The following is a 14677-nucleotide window of genomic DNA, read 5'->3' as shown; positions in this document are numbered from 1 at the left end:
TAAGGCATGGGAAAAACTGCTCCAAATCTTTTGCAGATGCCCTAATTAGACGGTCCGGCACTTGAGAGCAGAGAGCAGAAGCTGTGTTGCTCAACCTTTGTCCTTCAAGTACCTAGAATAGTGGGTGCTGTGAGCCAGAGAAATGTTACACAAACACATGTTGAATACTAGAAACAAAATATCCAAGCGAAGTGTCAGGGCATGTAGCAAGTTATAAAGCTTTCATAAAAAGAAACCCAATCCTGCCAAGCAAAAACAAACAAACAAAAAATTGGGTTTAGGTGTCAATAACTTCAAAATGGACTGTTCTGTTAGTCTAAACAGGCTTTGTTAGCTAGGTTTTCTGTAACCCAATCTGAATAGTTAAAAAACATCTAAAAATTATTTCGGTGAAGAAATGACATTTTCAAAAAGGCTGTGAAGGTCAATGAAGAAGGTACGGGCAAATTCATTTAGACATAGATATTCAAAAATATTCCTTCTGAACAAACACAACAGAAGTTAAAATTCCTCTCTGGGCATCTGCGAGTTAAAACAAATCCAGAGGCATGTCCCTTCCTTGGGCATGTCCACATTAACCCCTTTAATGTGTACTCTCTCTTCTTCTCTTTAATAAAATTTACCTATTCCTTAAAAAAACAAAAAACCAAGTCCGGAGTGGCAATGTTGCCAAGTTCCGTGTCTCCAGTTGCCCAGCTTGGCAGTCCTGGAAGGTATCTCCTGTCAATTCCTGAAAAAGAATCCAGCTGCCAAATCAGGAGGGAAAACGGAACTACAGAAGGCTCTGTGTAATTGGCACCAGAACAAACACGGTTTCAAGGCACTGAGAGCTATATTTAAAAAATAAAACACACACACACATACACACACACACACATTTAAAGCTGACTGCCAAGATTACAGAGGATTTAAATATAAGAATTCTTTCATGATTAAGAGCACTTAAAAATCCTGGAACTAAACAATCCCAAAGAAATTAGGACTGTAAAGGGCATCTGGTTACTACCGGAAAATCTACCGTAAGGTGGGACTGGAAACGCCTAGACTAGAATCCCAGCATGGCATATTGTTAGATAACAGTAGGCTGTGGTAGACATAGGGATGTACTAAGATCAAATCTTATACCTAAAACGGAGCACGGTGGTCCGTATCCAGAAACCCGTCCTGCAGCTGGGAAATACCCCGCCGTCTCCTCTCCCGTGCCAGCACCCCCACGAGACCGAGAACTTAGGAAGAGGCACTTGAGAAAGCAGCAAAGGTCCCGAGAGCCTGTGCTTCGGGTCTCTCCTCCACTCATTCATTTTCCGGTCAGTACCTTCCCAAGAACTCTCCATCGATCAGAGAAGCACGGATTTGGGGAAGGGAGGGAGCGGTCGGTTCCGGAGGATGCTCGCGTCCCCTCCACGCTCCCCTCTGGGGATCAACCCCGCAGGGCGCCCGCACGGCTGGAGAGCTCCAGGCGACCTCGGACGCGCGTCCCTGACCGTGGAGGTGCCCGCGCCGCCATCCACGGCTCCCCCTGGGGACCCGCCCAGGACCCGCCGGGCAGACCCCCCACGCCGGGGCCACCCCGCTCCTCGCCACCCCCCGCGTGGCTGCACAGCTGCTGCGGACTTCGGGGCCTGCGGGTGCAGGACGAGCCGAGGGGAGACGGCTGGGGAGCCCGGGCGCAACGTCGGCGCCGCCAGCGCGCCCCGCTGGGGGAGCCCGACCGTGCGAGCCGGGGCGGCGGCGGCCGCGCGGTAACCCGGAAGTGGCGGCGGCGGGCGCGCGGGAGCGGGAGGCGGCGCGCACGGGCCGGCCATGACCGCCGCCGCCGGCTTTGTGTGCCGCGCGCGGGCCCCGGCCGCCGGCGCCTCGCCCGGGCCCCCGGGCCCCCGCTGACCCGCCCGGGCTCCGAGCGCCGCGCCCGCCGGGCCGGCCCCGCCTCCTCCCCGCCCGCGCCTCCGCCTCCTCCTGCCGCGGGGCGGGCGGGCTGCAGCCGCCCTCCGCGCCGCCCTCCCTCCCTCCCTCCGCGCCGGAGCCAGCCAGCCAGCCAGCCGGGCCGGCGGCGGCGGCGGCGGGCGGGAGGCCGCCCCGATGCCCGAGCCAGGCCCCAGGATGAACGGCTTCTCGCTGGGCGAGCTGTGCTGGCTCTTCTGCTGCCCGCCCTGCCCGAGCCGCATCGCCGCCAAGCTGGCCTTCCTGCCGCCCGAGCCCACCTACACGGTGCTGGCGCCCGAGCAGCGCGGCCCCGGCGCGCCCGCAGCGGCCCCGGCCCCGGCCCCGGCCCCGGCCCCGGCCCCCGCCGCCGCCGCCGCCGCGGCCCAGCCGGCGCCGCAGCCTCCCGAGGAGGGCCCGGGCGCGGGGCCGGGCGCGTGCAGCCTGCACCTCAGCGAGCGCGCCGACTGGCAGTACTCGCAGCGCGAGCTGGACGCCGTCGAGGTCTTCTTCTCGCGCACGGCCCGGGACAACCGGCTCGGCTGCATGTTCGTGCGCTGCGCGCCCTCCAGCCGCTACACGCTGCTCTTCTCGCACGGCAACGCCGTGGACCTGGGCCAGATGTGCAGCTTCTACATCGGCCTCGGCTCGCGCATCAACTGCAACATCTTCTCCTACGACTACTCGGGCTACGGCGTCAGCTCCGGGAAGCCCTCGGAGAAGAACCTCTACGCCGACATCGACGCCGCGTGGCAGGCGCTGCGCACACGGTGAGCCCGGCCTGCACCGCGGGGCGGTGGGGAGAGGGTCTTTGGGGGCGGGCGGACGGGGTGGCGTGTCCCCGGGGCGGCCTGCGGGGATTTGCTTTTCTTTTCCCTCCCTGGCCTTCTCCCACACCTCCCCAGACCCCGACAACCTCGAGATTCCCAGGGAGCCCAGAGGAAGGATTGTGCCTGCCTCGGCACGCCCGGGCGCTCCACGGTGCACTGGCCGGGTCTTTTGTGGCTCTGGTCGCCGCGAGCGGCAGCGTGGGGGTGCTTAGGTACCCAACTTGGTTCGCGTTTAGTTGGTCTGAGCTGGCAACGAAACGCTGAAGGTCCCCCAGGCTGAAGTGACCTTGGGCAAAGCACATGAGTCTCTAGAGCTCGGTTTCCTTCCCTGTAAAATGAGGAGGGGAGACGGAATGACCTCCAAAAGGCTCTCCGATTGTAAAGTGCTCTGAGGAGCAAGTGTCTTGGCAGCCTTGGAGATGGCTGGACGCTCTCATGGTGCCCGGAAGTTCCCCCCTGATGGGGCAGGGGAGCTGGCACAGTGTGGGCAGGAGGTTAGCTGGTGTCTGTGGGCCTGGAGCCTTGGGCAGAGCCCAGGGTGAGTTTGGGCATTGTATGTTCTAGGATTTGAGGAGTCCTGTGACCTTGAACTAGCATTCACAAAGGACCGGGCAGTATTTGTTGAGGGCCCTGCACATGCCAGGCACAGATTTGGGGGGATGGTTTAGGCGTTAGACCTTGCAAAGCAAACAATGTGAGTTTTATCCTCAACTTAGACAGAAGTCTGGTAAGTGGGCAAGCCATGTCACCTGTTTGTGCTCCAGCTTTTGACATCTGTGACATTTCCCACCTGCCTCGTGGCGTGATGGTGGAAATACCTGAGATCCTGCCTCTAGTGAAACTTGATTTCTTCAGATGAAAGTGCAGAATAAGCTCAGCAGGCAGTGTTGTTACAGGGGCCCTTCTGTGGTTTTTGACTGAATTGTGCTTCCTTGGCTTATGCGGGTCGTCAGCTTTAGCGATTTTGTCTCCATTCGTGCCCATGCGTATGCTCCTAAATTACCCCTTGCATGTCTGGGAAAATGGCTTGTCCAACAGGGAACTTCTTAGCACTCAGTATGCCTTCCGTATCCGTGTTCTCCTGCTGTCCGGAAGGGCATGTCCTCATCTGGGCTATAGCCATTTGGAAATGGTTTAGGCAGGTGAGGATGCGTCATATGCAGATGTCTTGAGTCAGAATCCACAAGTGGTTGGAAGCCACCTGTTCCGGGAAGAGGTTTCAGACGTCTGTGTCACATTCAATCTATAGATTGCCAGAACTGGCTGTTGGTAAAGGTGTTAAAAGTAAAGGTGGGCATTAGATCTTTTAAAAGTGAAACATTAAAATCCTACCGAGTGGGTTTTATATAACATTTCCATAGCACACTGTTCCTATGTGTGGGTGTCTGCATTGAAACGAAAGCTTTTCAAAGATAAGGCTAACCTTTTGCCCTGAATATGTGGGTGTGTCTGTGTTACAACATATGTGAGGCTTGGTTAGTTCCTGGAGACTTTGTCATAATTAGCTTAATTAAGGGGCATTATTTTGAATAATGTAAAATTTTGAATTGTGTGATGATTTGTCTAAATTTTGTCCATGCTTTATTTAATTTTGTGCTGGAACACCTACTCGTATTGATGTCTTCATCTGTAAAATAGATTGGCATTTAAAGACTAAATGAGAACTTCAAATTTGAAGAAAGCTTTTGCCCTGTGCTTTTCAAACTTTTTTCCACTGTGACCCCAGAGTACAGAAAGACAGTTTACGTCTTGACCAAGCACACACACATACACGTTTATGTCTGTGTCGCTGTAGTACGTTTCACAGAACAGTATTTTTACTGTAGTGCTGGTTGTGAGCCACCAAATTTATTTCCCAATCCACTTATAGACACTGCTCTTGACCATTCACCTTTCATTTAACAGAGGCCTGAAAAGAGATAGCCGTGTGATTAACTCAGCATTAGGTCTTTTGCCTATGAGTTTAGTACTTTCTATAACACCGTGTAGTCTTATTTGTCACATTTCTTGAGAGGTACATTTGTGTGTCTCGATTTTTCTGATAAAACGGAACTTACCTGATGTGAAGTTAAGAAGTCCCTGACCAGCCCGCCTTCCACCTTTCTCCCACTGTTGTGTTTGGCCCTTCTGCTCTAACCTTATCTAGAACGTGTCCTGTTGTTTCCCCACTCACGGATCCCTTTAGCAGGACATATCCCCGTTCTTCTGAGATGGGTCAGAACCCCTTCCCCCAGCGCCTCCCCTCCCCCCGTGTCTTCTTTGGGGATCTTTCTCTTTCCTGGCCTCCTGGTTAACCGCGTTCCTTGGGAGATCTTGCCTTGGCGAGTGCTAGCTCTGTCTGCGTACTTAGATTGTTCCCCAGGAGGGCTGCGAGAGTATTCTGCCCTCCCTCCTAGACCTAGCCGCAGGGACAGTTTCCCTGTTCCGGAACAGCCCTAACAGGAGTCTGATGGGTTAGAAGCCCCTGATGCAGGCACCGCTCAGCCCCGTATGCGCTTGTCATCCCGTGCTGCTGTTGTGTCCTATGATTTTAGCTGCCTCCCCACCAAACTGCAAGTCCCTGGAGGGCAGGACTCAACCTTTTATGTTTCCAGCAGCTGGCTCAGAGCCTGAAAGTTACAGGCACACGCTGAACGTTTTTTTTTTTTTTAATGGATTGCACACAATGGGTACCCCATAAATACGTGGGATTAATTTAGTTTTTCCCTAGTTGCATGCTCACGATGAGCTGGATCTTATATTACCTCCAGAGTTCCGTGTACCTGGAGGTAATATATTTGAAAAGGGTTAAGATGTCTTGGCTTGAGGCCTCGTGCACTCTGTATCCGGTGTAGGCTGGGACGTTGAAGAGTGATATAATAATCCTGCCCTTTGGACTTCCCTCCATCCTCTCCCCATTACCCATCTGTGCCGAGCTCTGTGCATGCTGTAGTGAGCTGCCCAGCCCTGGGTGGAGACATCACACGTAAATACCACCCGCTGCGCAGATGCCACAAGCGTGGATATTGGTAGTAAGGCCCCCCCCCCCACCCCCAGTGATAATATTAAGATGGGCAAGCAATCTAGGATAAAGGTTTGGGGAAGAAGCAAATTTGGATGCTAGAAAGGTGGTCACTGCTCTTTGGGCAATAGACGATTATCTTTAAGCATTTGAAGAGAATTCCTGAAAGAGATGAAGCAGAGGGTAGGGTTTGAAGCAGTGAAGAAGAATGTATGGCCTCGGCATGGAGAAGTAAGTTGGTCTGGGAAGAAGAGGAGAGACATATTGAGAACCTAAGCCTGGTAAGAGCTTGGAGGTTAGGCCCTGTTTGCATTTGCATTACTGATGTGCTTGGTAAGTAAGTTGTGAATATAAGTAATTCAGGAAATGAATTGGAATCACTTTGAAATATTTGTGGAAAGGGCACTGGGAAAATCAGGGTAGCCTCATGGGAGCCTAATGTCACTCAAGCTAGGGAGGGAAAGCGATGAAAAGGGTACCTGAACCATCTGGGTACGTCAAGGGCTGTGCCTTTGGGTCCAGGCAGCGTTAGACTCTGCAGAAGTGGGGCCTGGGGTACAAGCGTTCATGAATTAAGCTGATTTGAAAGTATAAACCCAAATAAGCACACTACCCAAAGAATGAGGTAAGGTAGGCAGCGAGTGTTCTAGCTGAAACAGTTTAATCTGGAGAGACAAGGAGAGCCGGGCATGGGTGATTCGATTTGTTACTAGTGTGTACAGTACACCCACAGAGTAGCCTTTGATTTTTCTGTTTGAGGCAGTGACAAAAACCTGGGAGAAGAGAGGCATTTGGTAACCGCAGGCAGAGATTCGTTGACACTGAGAAAGCAGATGCAGAGAGAGGAAGAGAAACGAGAGACTTTTGGTGCCTTGATGCAAAAGGCTGATGACCAGAGACTTCCCGTTTCATTCATTCGTTCACCCACCGACAAAGCATTGTGCGTTACCCACAGGTTGATCGATGCTGCCTCCTGCAGCCCTGGGCTCCGTGCCCCTTGAGGCTCGTGAATCCCAAACGGTTTCTTTTTTTCTGTAAAAGGACGGAATGGATTTTAGAGGCATTTCGAGCGTGTAATCATGTTTCTCTGTTTCATAACTTTTGTTTCCGTGATTCTTGGGATCCGTCATTGGAAAGGCTGGGAAGTTAGGGCACAGCCATCGTGGCAGGCTCCTGGGAAAGCGCTTCTGTTGGCTGTGAGCGGTGCGTCTACTTCCCGCTCTCCATCGGGCCCCCCCCCCCCCCCGGAGGACTGAACGAATTACTTTGCTGGGCATGTTGAAGTTAATGACCTGGCTGCTTTGCTCTCGGTTTTCTCAGGGGGAAAACTACAGTGCCATTAGGGGAAGCAGGCCTGAGTTTGACCGATGAGGAGCAAGAAAGACGGATCATGTCATGAAAACCGTTTCACTTAAGGTGAAGGCACAAGGACGTTGGAAAAGGGGAATAGAGTACAGCCTGCAATTCAAGGCCGCCGGTATGAGCAGATCCTGCCGGGAACAATGTGACTCTTCTTAAGGACGGGTCTAGGGAAACTGCAGTAGTTGATGTGTGTTTGGGGGGTCTGCCCAGAGCCCTTCTCTTTGGGGTACCTTACCCTTTCCATTCGACGTGCTCTTTTGTATGACTCTTCCGTGCCTGCCATCATGCACGTTTTCACTCTTAGCTCGCACACCCGGTCCCATCGAAACACATTTATCCGCGGCTCTGTTTGGGGGACTTATTCCTTCTGTAATCTAGATGGCAAACTATTACATGCTTTTGTGCTAATTGGCAGTAACTCTTTATGTGTTTTCCCTCCTAAGCGTATCTGTTTTTTTATTTAGCAAACTCTTGGAAACTCAGTCTTAACTTAAAGTCAGCCTTACAGCACTAATGGTGCAATGCCGTATTGGTGTAAGGGCACTTTTATTCCTGCAGATGTCATTTAAATCATACTTTCTTGAAGTCACATGAAGTTTTCTCCCTACCTACTCCTAACCCTCTTCCCAAATTTAGTAACTTCTCGCCTCTATTCAATATCGATAGCCCACATAAGATTTCAAAATCTGGCTTTTGGAATGCAGCTTTCATTTTTCGGTAGCAGAGTTACCTTCTGTATTGGGTTTGGCTTAGGCCCGTATTGAAACTTTATCTGTTCCACTTTAAGAAACTGCATATACAGCAATCCAAACTCAACACAGATTCACTTAGGAGAGGGTTAGTTGGCTAACACAATGATTTTTTTTTTTTATTGGATTGCTTTAAGTAATAGGTTCCTTTAATCTCCATATAAAGGATTTGGTTTACAGAAGTTAGGCAAACGTAAAACTTTTGGACTAGAGAAAGTAGTTCTCATTCGCTCTCCTACTAGTTCACTAGTTCGTCCTGAGCAAGGCACTTTCCCCATTTGGGCTTCACATCCTATCCCTTTCAAAGGAGAGGGTCAAATGACACGAGCCCTGAGGCACCTTTCTTAAGTCTGCAGCTCATGGTTTTCAGGGAAAGCGGTGAATGTCCCTGAATTTGCTTTTCTTCACCTCACTGGGAAGCTCAGCGGATTCAGTTTGGTACACAGTGCCTCTGACCCTGGGCTGCACTGCGAAATTTCCTAGGTAGACTTAGAAAAAAAGTGTGTGACTGTGTGTGTGTATGAGTGTGTGTATGTATTGCATACGTTCATGTGTGTGTGTATCTATGCGTGTGTGTATGCATTTATGTGTAAGTGAGTTTATGTGTGCATACGTACGTGTGTGTGTGCAGGCAGGTTTGACATGCACCAGCCTAGAAACTTCCAGAAGCTGATGTACAGTTTAAAGACCTGCCACAATGATAGCTGCTTAAGAACTGAAGAAGAGACAATGCTGAAGAAGGATTTTTACGTTTTCATGTAGATGATTTTAGTCAAAGCTCTTTGGCCGCAAGGAACCCACTAGAATAGGCCAAATGAGGGAGGCGGTTTGAAAGGAAATAGCAGCATCCATGTTCGTAAGATTCCCCTGAGTCTCTTGGGACCAGTAACTGGGGTCTCAGAGCTAGTGAGGCCCTGGGGCCACCTCTCCCGCGTCCTTTGTGTAGGCCCCTCACCTTCCCCCAGACTTCTGCTGCTCCCTGACCGTCCTGTCCTGGGGCCGCCGTCCCTTGAGCTCACAGACCCTAGGCGCTCATGGTGCACTCAGGGGTGGCCTGGGATGGGCGACAGTTGTCCCAGCGTGGTGAGTCGGGGACTGTGGCCCAAGGAACGTGCCCAGGCACGGCTGCTGCCCCCAGGCTGCGTACGCTGGCATCAGCCCCTGTGGAGGCGGCATCAGCTCATCTCTGCTCTCCACTCGGCCTCTTTGTGGCAGAGTCCACTCTGCCGAGAGAGCGGGGACCTTAAAGAATAGGCCATCATCAGTTCCTCTAACCAGGTCAGTAGAGCGGCCCCGTTGGAGGTTGGGGACCGAATGGCTGCCAGAAGCAGTTCTCCCCTGTACAGCCATCCCTCCTTTCTCCTGTCCTGCAGCGGCTGCGCCGTCTGCCCTGGGAATCTGGGGCCGCTGGTGGAAAGTGCCCTATAATCGGGCGTAATTCTGAACAGCCCACGGGGTATAGGAGAGCAGGCTGGGCGCTGAGTGAAGGGAGCCGGGGAAGAGGGCCGGCCTGCTGCCCTGAGCTCGCCAACCTCTGTGTAAGCAGGTGCAGAGAGCCCAGGCTTGAGAGGCTTGAATGCTTCAGGTCTTCATTGCGGTGGATCGCAGCTGGAACCGGTTTCTGGTTCTCAGGTCAAAGTCATACAGCCAGGCTGTCTCAGGGTGCCTGAAGAGGCCGGGTCCCTGCGAATCTCAGCTTTCTACTGTGTTTTTTCTTGTGATTTTTTTTTGGGGGGGAGGTGGGTGGGTGACCAAGCACACGTATTTTGAAGTCATAGACCTGGGTTTAGGTGCTGCTTCTGCCGCTTACTAGCTGCTTGACTCCAGGCATTTTCCTCACCGTTTTGGGCCTCGGTTTAATAAAAACAGCAGGAATGACAGTGACCGCCTCGTGTCAGGTGCGCCCCACAGACCCAGGTGGACGGGAAGGGCGCAGCAAATGACAACTGCTTTTGTTATTATCCTGGTGACATTATGTAGGATTATTAATAAAATTATTGGCGCTCAGATAACCAGGTGCCGAGATCATGCTGAAGAGTGACTCTTGGATCCGAAGGAAGGTTAGAGAAATTGCTTCTTTCTCCAGTCTCCAAGGGTGGCAGCCAGACCAGGCTCTGCAGGGTGGGGAGGCCGTGGGACAGTAAAGACGATGCTTTGTATTTTATTTATTTTTGTATGCTGTATGGCGCGGGTCGCATTTCATTCTTTTCCCACATAAGTATCCCCTTATTGCAGCACCAAGGGTTGAATTTTTGTTTTGTTTATTTGTTTCTTTTGTTTTTGTGGGAAGTGCATGGGCCAGGAATCGAACCCATGTCTCCCGGATCGCAGGTGAAAATTCTACCACTGAACTGTCTTTGCACCCTCTTGATGCTTTTATTTTTGTCTTTTTTTGGGGGGAGGGAGGTGCATGGTCTGGGACTCAAACCCGGGTCTCCCGCATGAAAGATGGGCATTCTAACCACTGAACCACCTGTGCACCCGATGCTTTATTTTTATATGCATCTAAGATGTGTTGAGGCCTCTGTGTATCATGTTTTAGCTGGGGGGAGTGGCAGGCATTCAATCTGACAGCACATCATCTGCCGAGGTGTTTCTATCCCCAAAGGAGATCTTAAAACAAGAAACCCTACCTGTAATCCAACACCTTGCCGTCATTTGCGGACATTTCTCTTTTCCTCCCTCCCCCTTGCTGTTTCCAGGCTTAGCGTAGCAGCTGGGCCTGTGTTTTCTGGCAGGAGCCAAAAGACTTGTTTAGGCACCGAGTCTGAGATGGAGAGGACCAGAAGGCAAAACCCAGCCTTGTCTTCTCCTCTCAGGACATTCCGGGTTGTTTTCTCCAGACAGGACTGCAGTCCACAGCTGGAGTTCGCGTTCCCTCTTCCGAAAGGTGGTCGAGAGGCCGGAATCGCACGCCTGCTTTTATTCACCCGTGAAGCCCTTTGCCTCTGGTTCTTGTTCCCTGCCTTCAAGGTTCTGGGTAATGGAGCCCATTGATACATTTCGCATTATTGATTGACTTCAGAGTGCTTTAAGGGCCTGGCACCGTGATGAAACTAGAAACCTGTTTCCAGGAAGTCTGGGTCACTTGCCTTCAGTACTCAGACTGAAAGTTAGCGGTCCTGTGTCAGCTACTTGCAGAAAAGGATCTCACCTCAAGATGACTCGTTTACAAAAGAGCTGCTTAAGTTTTCAAATGAAAGGAAAGAGCACTGATAGTCCCTAATACTGATTATTAGCGTTTCTTTAGTTTCTATTTTTGAATGGTTGCAGTGAAGTCTGAGCAGTTACTTTGGGGGAAAGAAGTGGGAAGCAAGCCTGTGCTCAGAATATAGCTGCATAGAGTCAGTTTCCAGACATTCATTAGTGCCCGGTTAACTAAAGCCTCTGCTACTATGATTGGTGATCAGATGAGAATCCCAGCTTATCCGAAAGGGTTTTTAGTAATGGCTGTGCACGTAACTAAGCCGTGTGCAGTGATAACTGTATCGACCCCAAATGTCTGTGATATCAGAACAAGAGTTTTGTGTGCTGGTTTAGCGTAAGCAATTGGATTTGTCCCTGTTGGCACAGATAACTCAGGGGTATTTCAGGTTCTCTGCTTTGCATTGTAATAATGTTTAACGATGACTGATGGTCCTTATAACTTGTGAAATTTATACCACTTTAATTTTAATATACATGCTGGGATGAGAAGATTCACATGCTAATCACTTTTTTTTTTTGTATGCTGTATGGCAGTGTCACATTTCATTCTTTTTCCATGTGAGTATCCCATAATTGTAGCACCATTTGTTGAATTTTTGTTTGGTTGGATTTTCGTTTGTTTGTTTTTTGGGGAAGTGGATGGGCCGGAAATTGAACCCAGATCTCCCGCATAGCAGGTGAGAATTCTACCAGTAAACTACCATTGCACCCCCCCCCACTAATTACTTTTTAGATTAATTTATATTATATGACTAGACTGGTTAAAACAAGTAATTTAAAAATGAACCTGATATCATACATTTGATTGGAATGAATTATTTTTTCCCACCCAGAGCTTTAAGAATGTGCCAGAACATCAATTAAGAATATATTAAGTTTAAAAATATAATTACAGGGTGCACAGGTGGTTCAGTGGTAGAATGCCCGCCTTTCATGCAGGAGACTCGGGTTCGATTCCCAGACCATGCACCCCCAAAAATATATCTATACATATATGTGTAGATATATAATTACAGAGAAGAGGGATTAAGATGGTTCCTCCTGGCATGTAAACTGCAGATAGCTTCCCAGGTCCACCCCCATCCCTGAGGCTCCATCAGAACGTCCAGCCCTAGGGGCCCAGCTGCTCCGGACAGCGCCCACTGGGCTGCCTGTCTTACCGCATCTCAGATGCAGTGACTCCTAAGCACAGCTCATCTGGCCACGCAGCCCCTCCTCCCCCGGCAAGACTTCAAGCATCAGAGTCCTCCTTGAGGCTTCCCTCCCCTTCGTCTGCGGGGCGGGTCAGCCAGAAAGTTCTATAATGTGTCCCTTGTCCATTTCCTTGGTTCCTTATTCCAGGCCCTTGGTAGCTTGTGCCTGAATCACTGCGGTAGCCTGCTCTCCCTGCCTCACATTCTTCTCTAAATGATCTCTCCAGCGCTGCTGTCTGAAATCTGCTTTGTCCACTTTGGTCATTGCTTCATGCCCAGCCACTGGAACAGAGCCTGGCTCATAGTAAGTGCCCACTGAATATTTGAGTGAATATTTATTGAGTGAATAAATGAAAGAGTTGATAATAGAGTTCACAAACATTAGTGTGAGCAAGAATTACCTGGGGGGACTTGAAATGCCTGGACCCCATCCTCAGAGACTCCGATGTAGCAGGTCTGGAGTGAGCCCAGATAGCTGCATTCTCACCCCCCAGGCCTGGTGTAAAGGGTGGGTGGCAGTGTTTTTAAGGTGCACTGGGACCCGTAAACTGCTTGAGGGGGGCAGTTGGAGGACCCCACTTTGTTACTCGCGGCTGAACAACATTCTCCCATTTTAGGATTTGCTGTGATTCTTCTTTGCCTGGAACCGTGATTTTCATTATGCAACATATAGCCTTGTCATCTGTGCAAATTCTGTGTTTGAGTGTATTACATCAGACCAGGAGTTTTCAAAATTTATTTAGAAGTAAATATAGATATAATTTTATAAATATATATTATAAACCTATGTTTATTATGAAGGCTATTTTGCTCTAAGCTAAATAACCTCCATGCTCTGGTCACATACCCCTCAAAGATTTGCTCATCTGCCACCCTGCCTCCTGCTGTCACCCCAGGTAGCTTAAACATTGTAAGATGTCGAGAGCCCATGCAGCAGCCTTGCCTCACAGTTCCTCGCCCTGTCCCTCACCCGTGTCCTCCTCCTCCTCCTCTCCACGCCACCTTGCAGCCCATACCTCAGCCACACAAGGTGTGGCATGCTCCACTTCTAGAATTTTGAATCCTTGCGTACCCCTTTCTGACTCAACCTCACCATCCTGTTGGATCTGCTTATTAACAACTGTGTTAGGCCCACTACGGCCAGGCATTCTTCTGGGAATTCACAAATCCTGCTCCTGTAAAGCATTCCTTCGAGTGGGCAGGTCGTGATGAAAAGCAGTACTTGCAGTAATTAAGTAAATAGTAGTTCATTATGGTAAAAGGATGGGGGAAGAAAAGAGATAAACCTAGAACAGGGCAGGGTGATGGGAGGTGCATTGGACAGTGGACCTGCAGGCTGCGTTTTAGAGAGGTGACTAGGGTGTCAGGGTATGCGTCATCCAGGAAATGACATGTGGCCTAAAGCAGTAAGGGAGTTCGCTGCACAGCTGCATGCGGGGCCTGGCTCAGGACCTGCCAGAGCAGAGACCCTAAGAGGGACTATCCCTGGAGGATTCAAGGCGCGTTAAGGAAGCTGGGGTGGCCAGGGCAGGACAAATGAGTTGGGCAGAGTACAGGGAAGATGGTAGGAGGCGAGACCTGTGAGTGAAGGGAGTCAGGGGGCTGCGTGGAGGGCGTGGTATCGGGGCCTTCCAAGGACTTTGGCTTTTACTAAATAAAATAAAACGGGGGTCAGAGGAGAGCTGTGGGTGGGGCAATGGTGTGGCATCACCTAAAGGTCAGAGAGGTCACTGGCTGTTGGGAGGCTGTCATGACAGAGAAAGGAGGAAGTGGTTTAGGTGAGAAATGGTGGTGGCTTAGGCCAGAGTGGGTGGCAGCAGAGATGGTGAGAAGTGCTCGGATCTGGGCTCTATGTTGAAAGTAGAGCCAACAGTATTTGCAGATGCACAGAGTGGAGAAGAGAAGGGCCTACGATAACTCTGTGGATTTTGGCTTGAGCACCAGGAAGCCTGGCGTTGGTAGTAATTAGACGCTGTGGCTCAGTCTTGGGGGGTAGCTCTGGGGTTCAGCTTTGGCTCTGTTGAATTTGAGATGCCCATCAGTCATCCGAGTGGAGACGTAGAGCAGGATATGAGTCTGGAGTTTGGGACGAGGTCTGGGCTAGAGATAAGTTTGGAAATTGTCCCTTCAAAGAAGGAAAGCAGTGACAGACTTGGGAGGGTTGACAGTTTGGCCTGGGATAACCCCACCTCTATCTCTGTGCTGGCCAAAGTCGCCCTGTAGCTGTCCTGTCTGACCTGCTCACTTGGTCCCACCACGTCTTTGATCAGTGTCTCAACAAGGAATCCAGAAGATCCTGGTAGCAGAGGAAGAGATGCTCACGGGAATGGCTGGTTTCTAGCTAGGAGAGCCCCAGAGAGCACCAGGTATGTGCATTCTGTCCTCTTGCTTTGTGACTCTCGAGTCTCTCCCTGA

General features: G+C 50.7%; 1 protein-coding gene across 1 annotated transcript in view; it reads left to right on the top strand.

The window, feature by feature from the left end:
• Nucleotides 1-2053: 2053 nt before the first annotated feature.
• The window catches only part of ABHD17C (abhydrolase domain containing 17C, depalmitoylase), a 63126-nt gene continuing 50502 nt past the window's right edge, over nt 2054-14677 (top strand). Inside the window, exon 1 of the mRNA XM_077128515.1 lies at nt 2054-2690. Coding sequence (XP_076984630.1) covers nt 2080-2690 — 611 coding nt within the window. The 5' untranslated portion in view covers nt 2054-2079. The remainder of the gene's footprint in view (nt 2691-14677) is intronic.

This window comes from Tamandua tetradactyla, chromosome 14 (assembly GCF_023851605.1).
Source record: "Tamandua tetradactyla isolate mTamTet1 chromosome 14, mTamTet1.pri, whole genome shotgun sequence".
NCBI classification, from domain to species: domain Eukaryota; kingdom Metazoa; phylum Chordata; class Mammalia; order Pilosa; family Myrmecophagidae; genus Tamandua; species Tamandua tetradactyla.
This window is presented reverse-complemented; position numbering and strand designations above follow the sequence as displayed.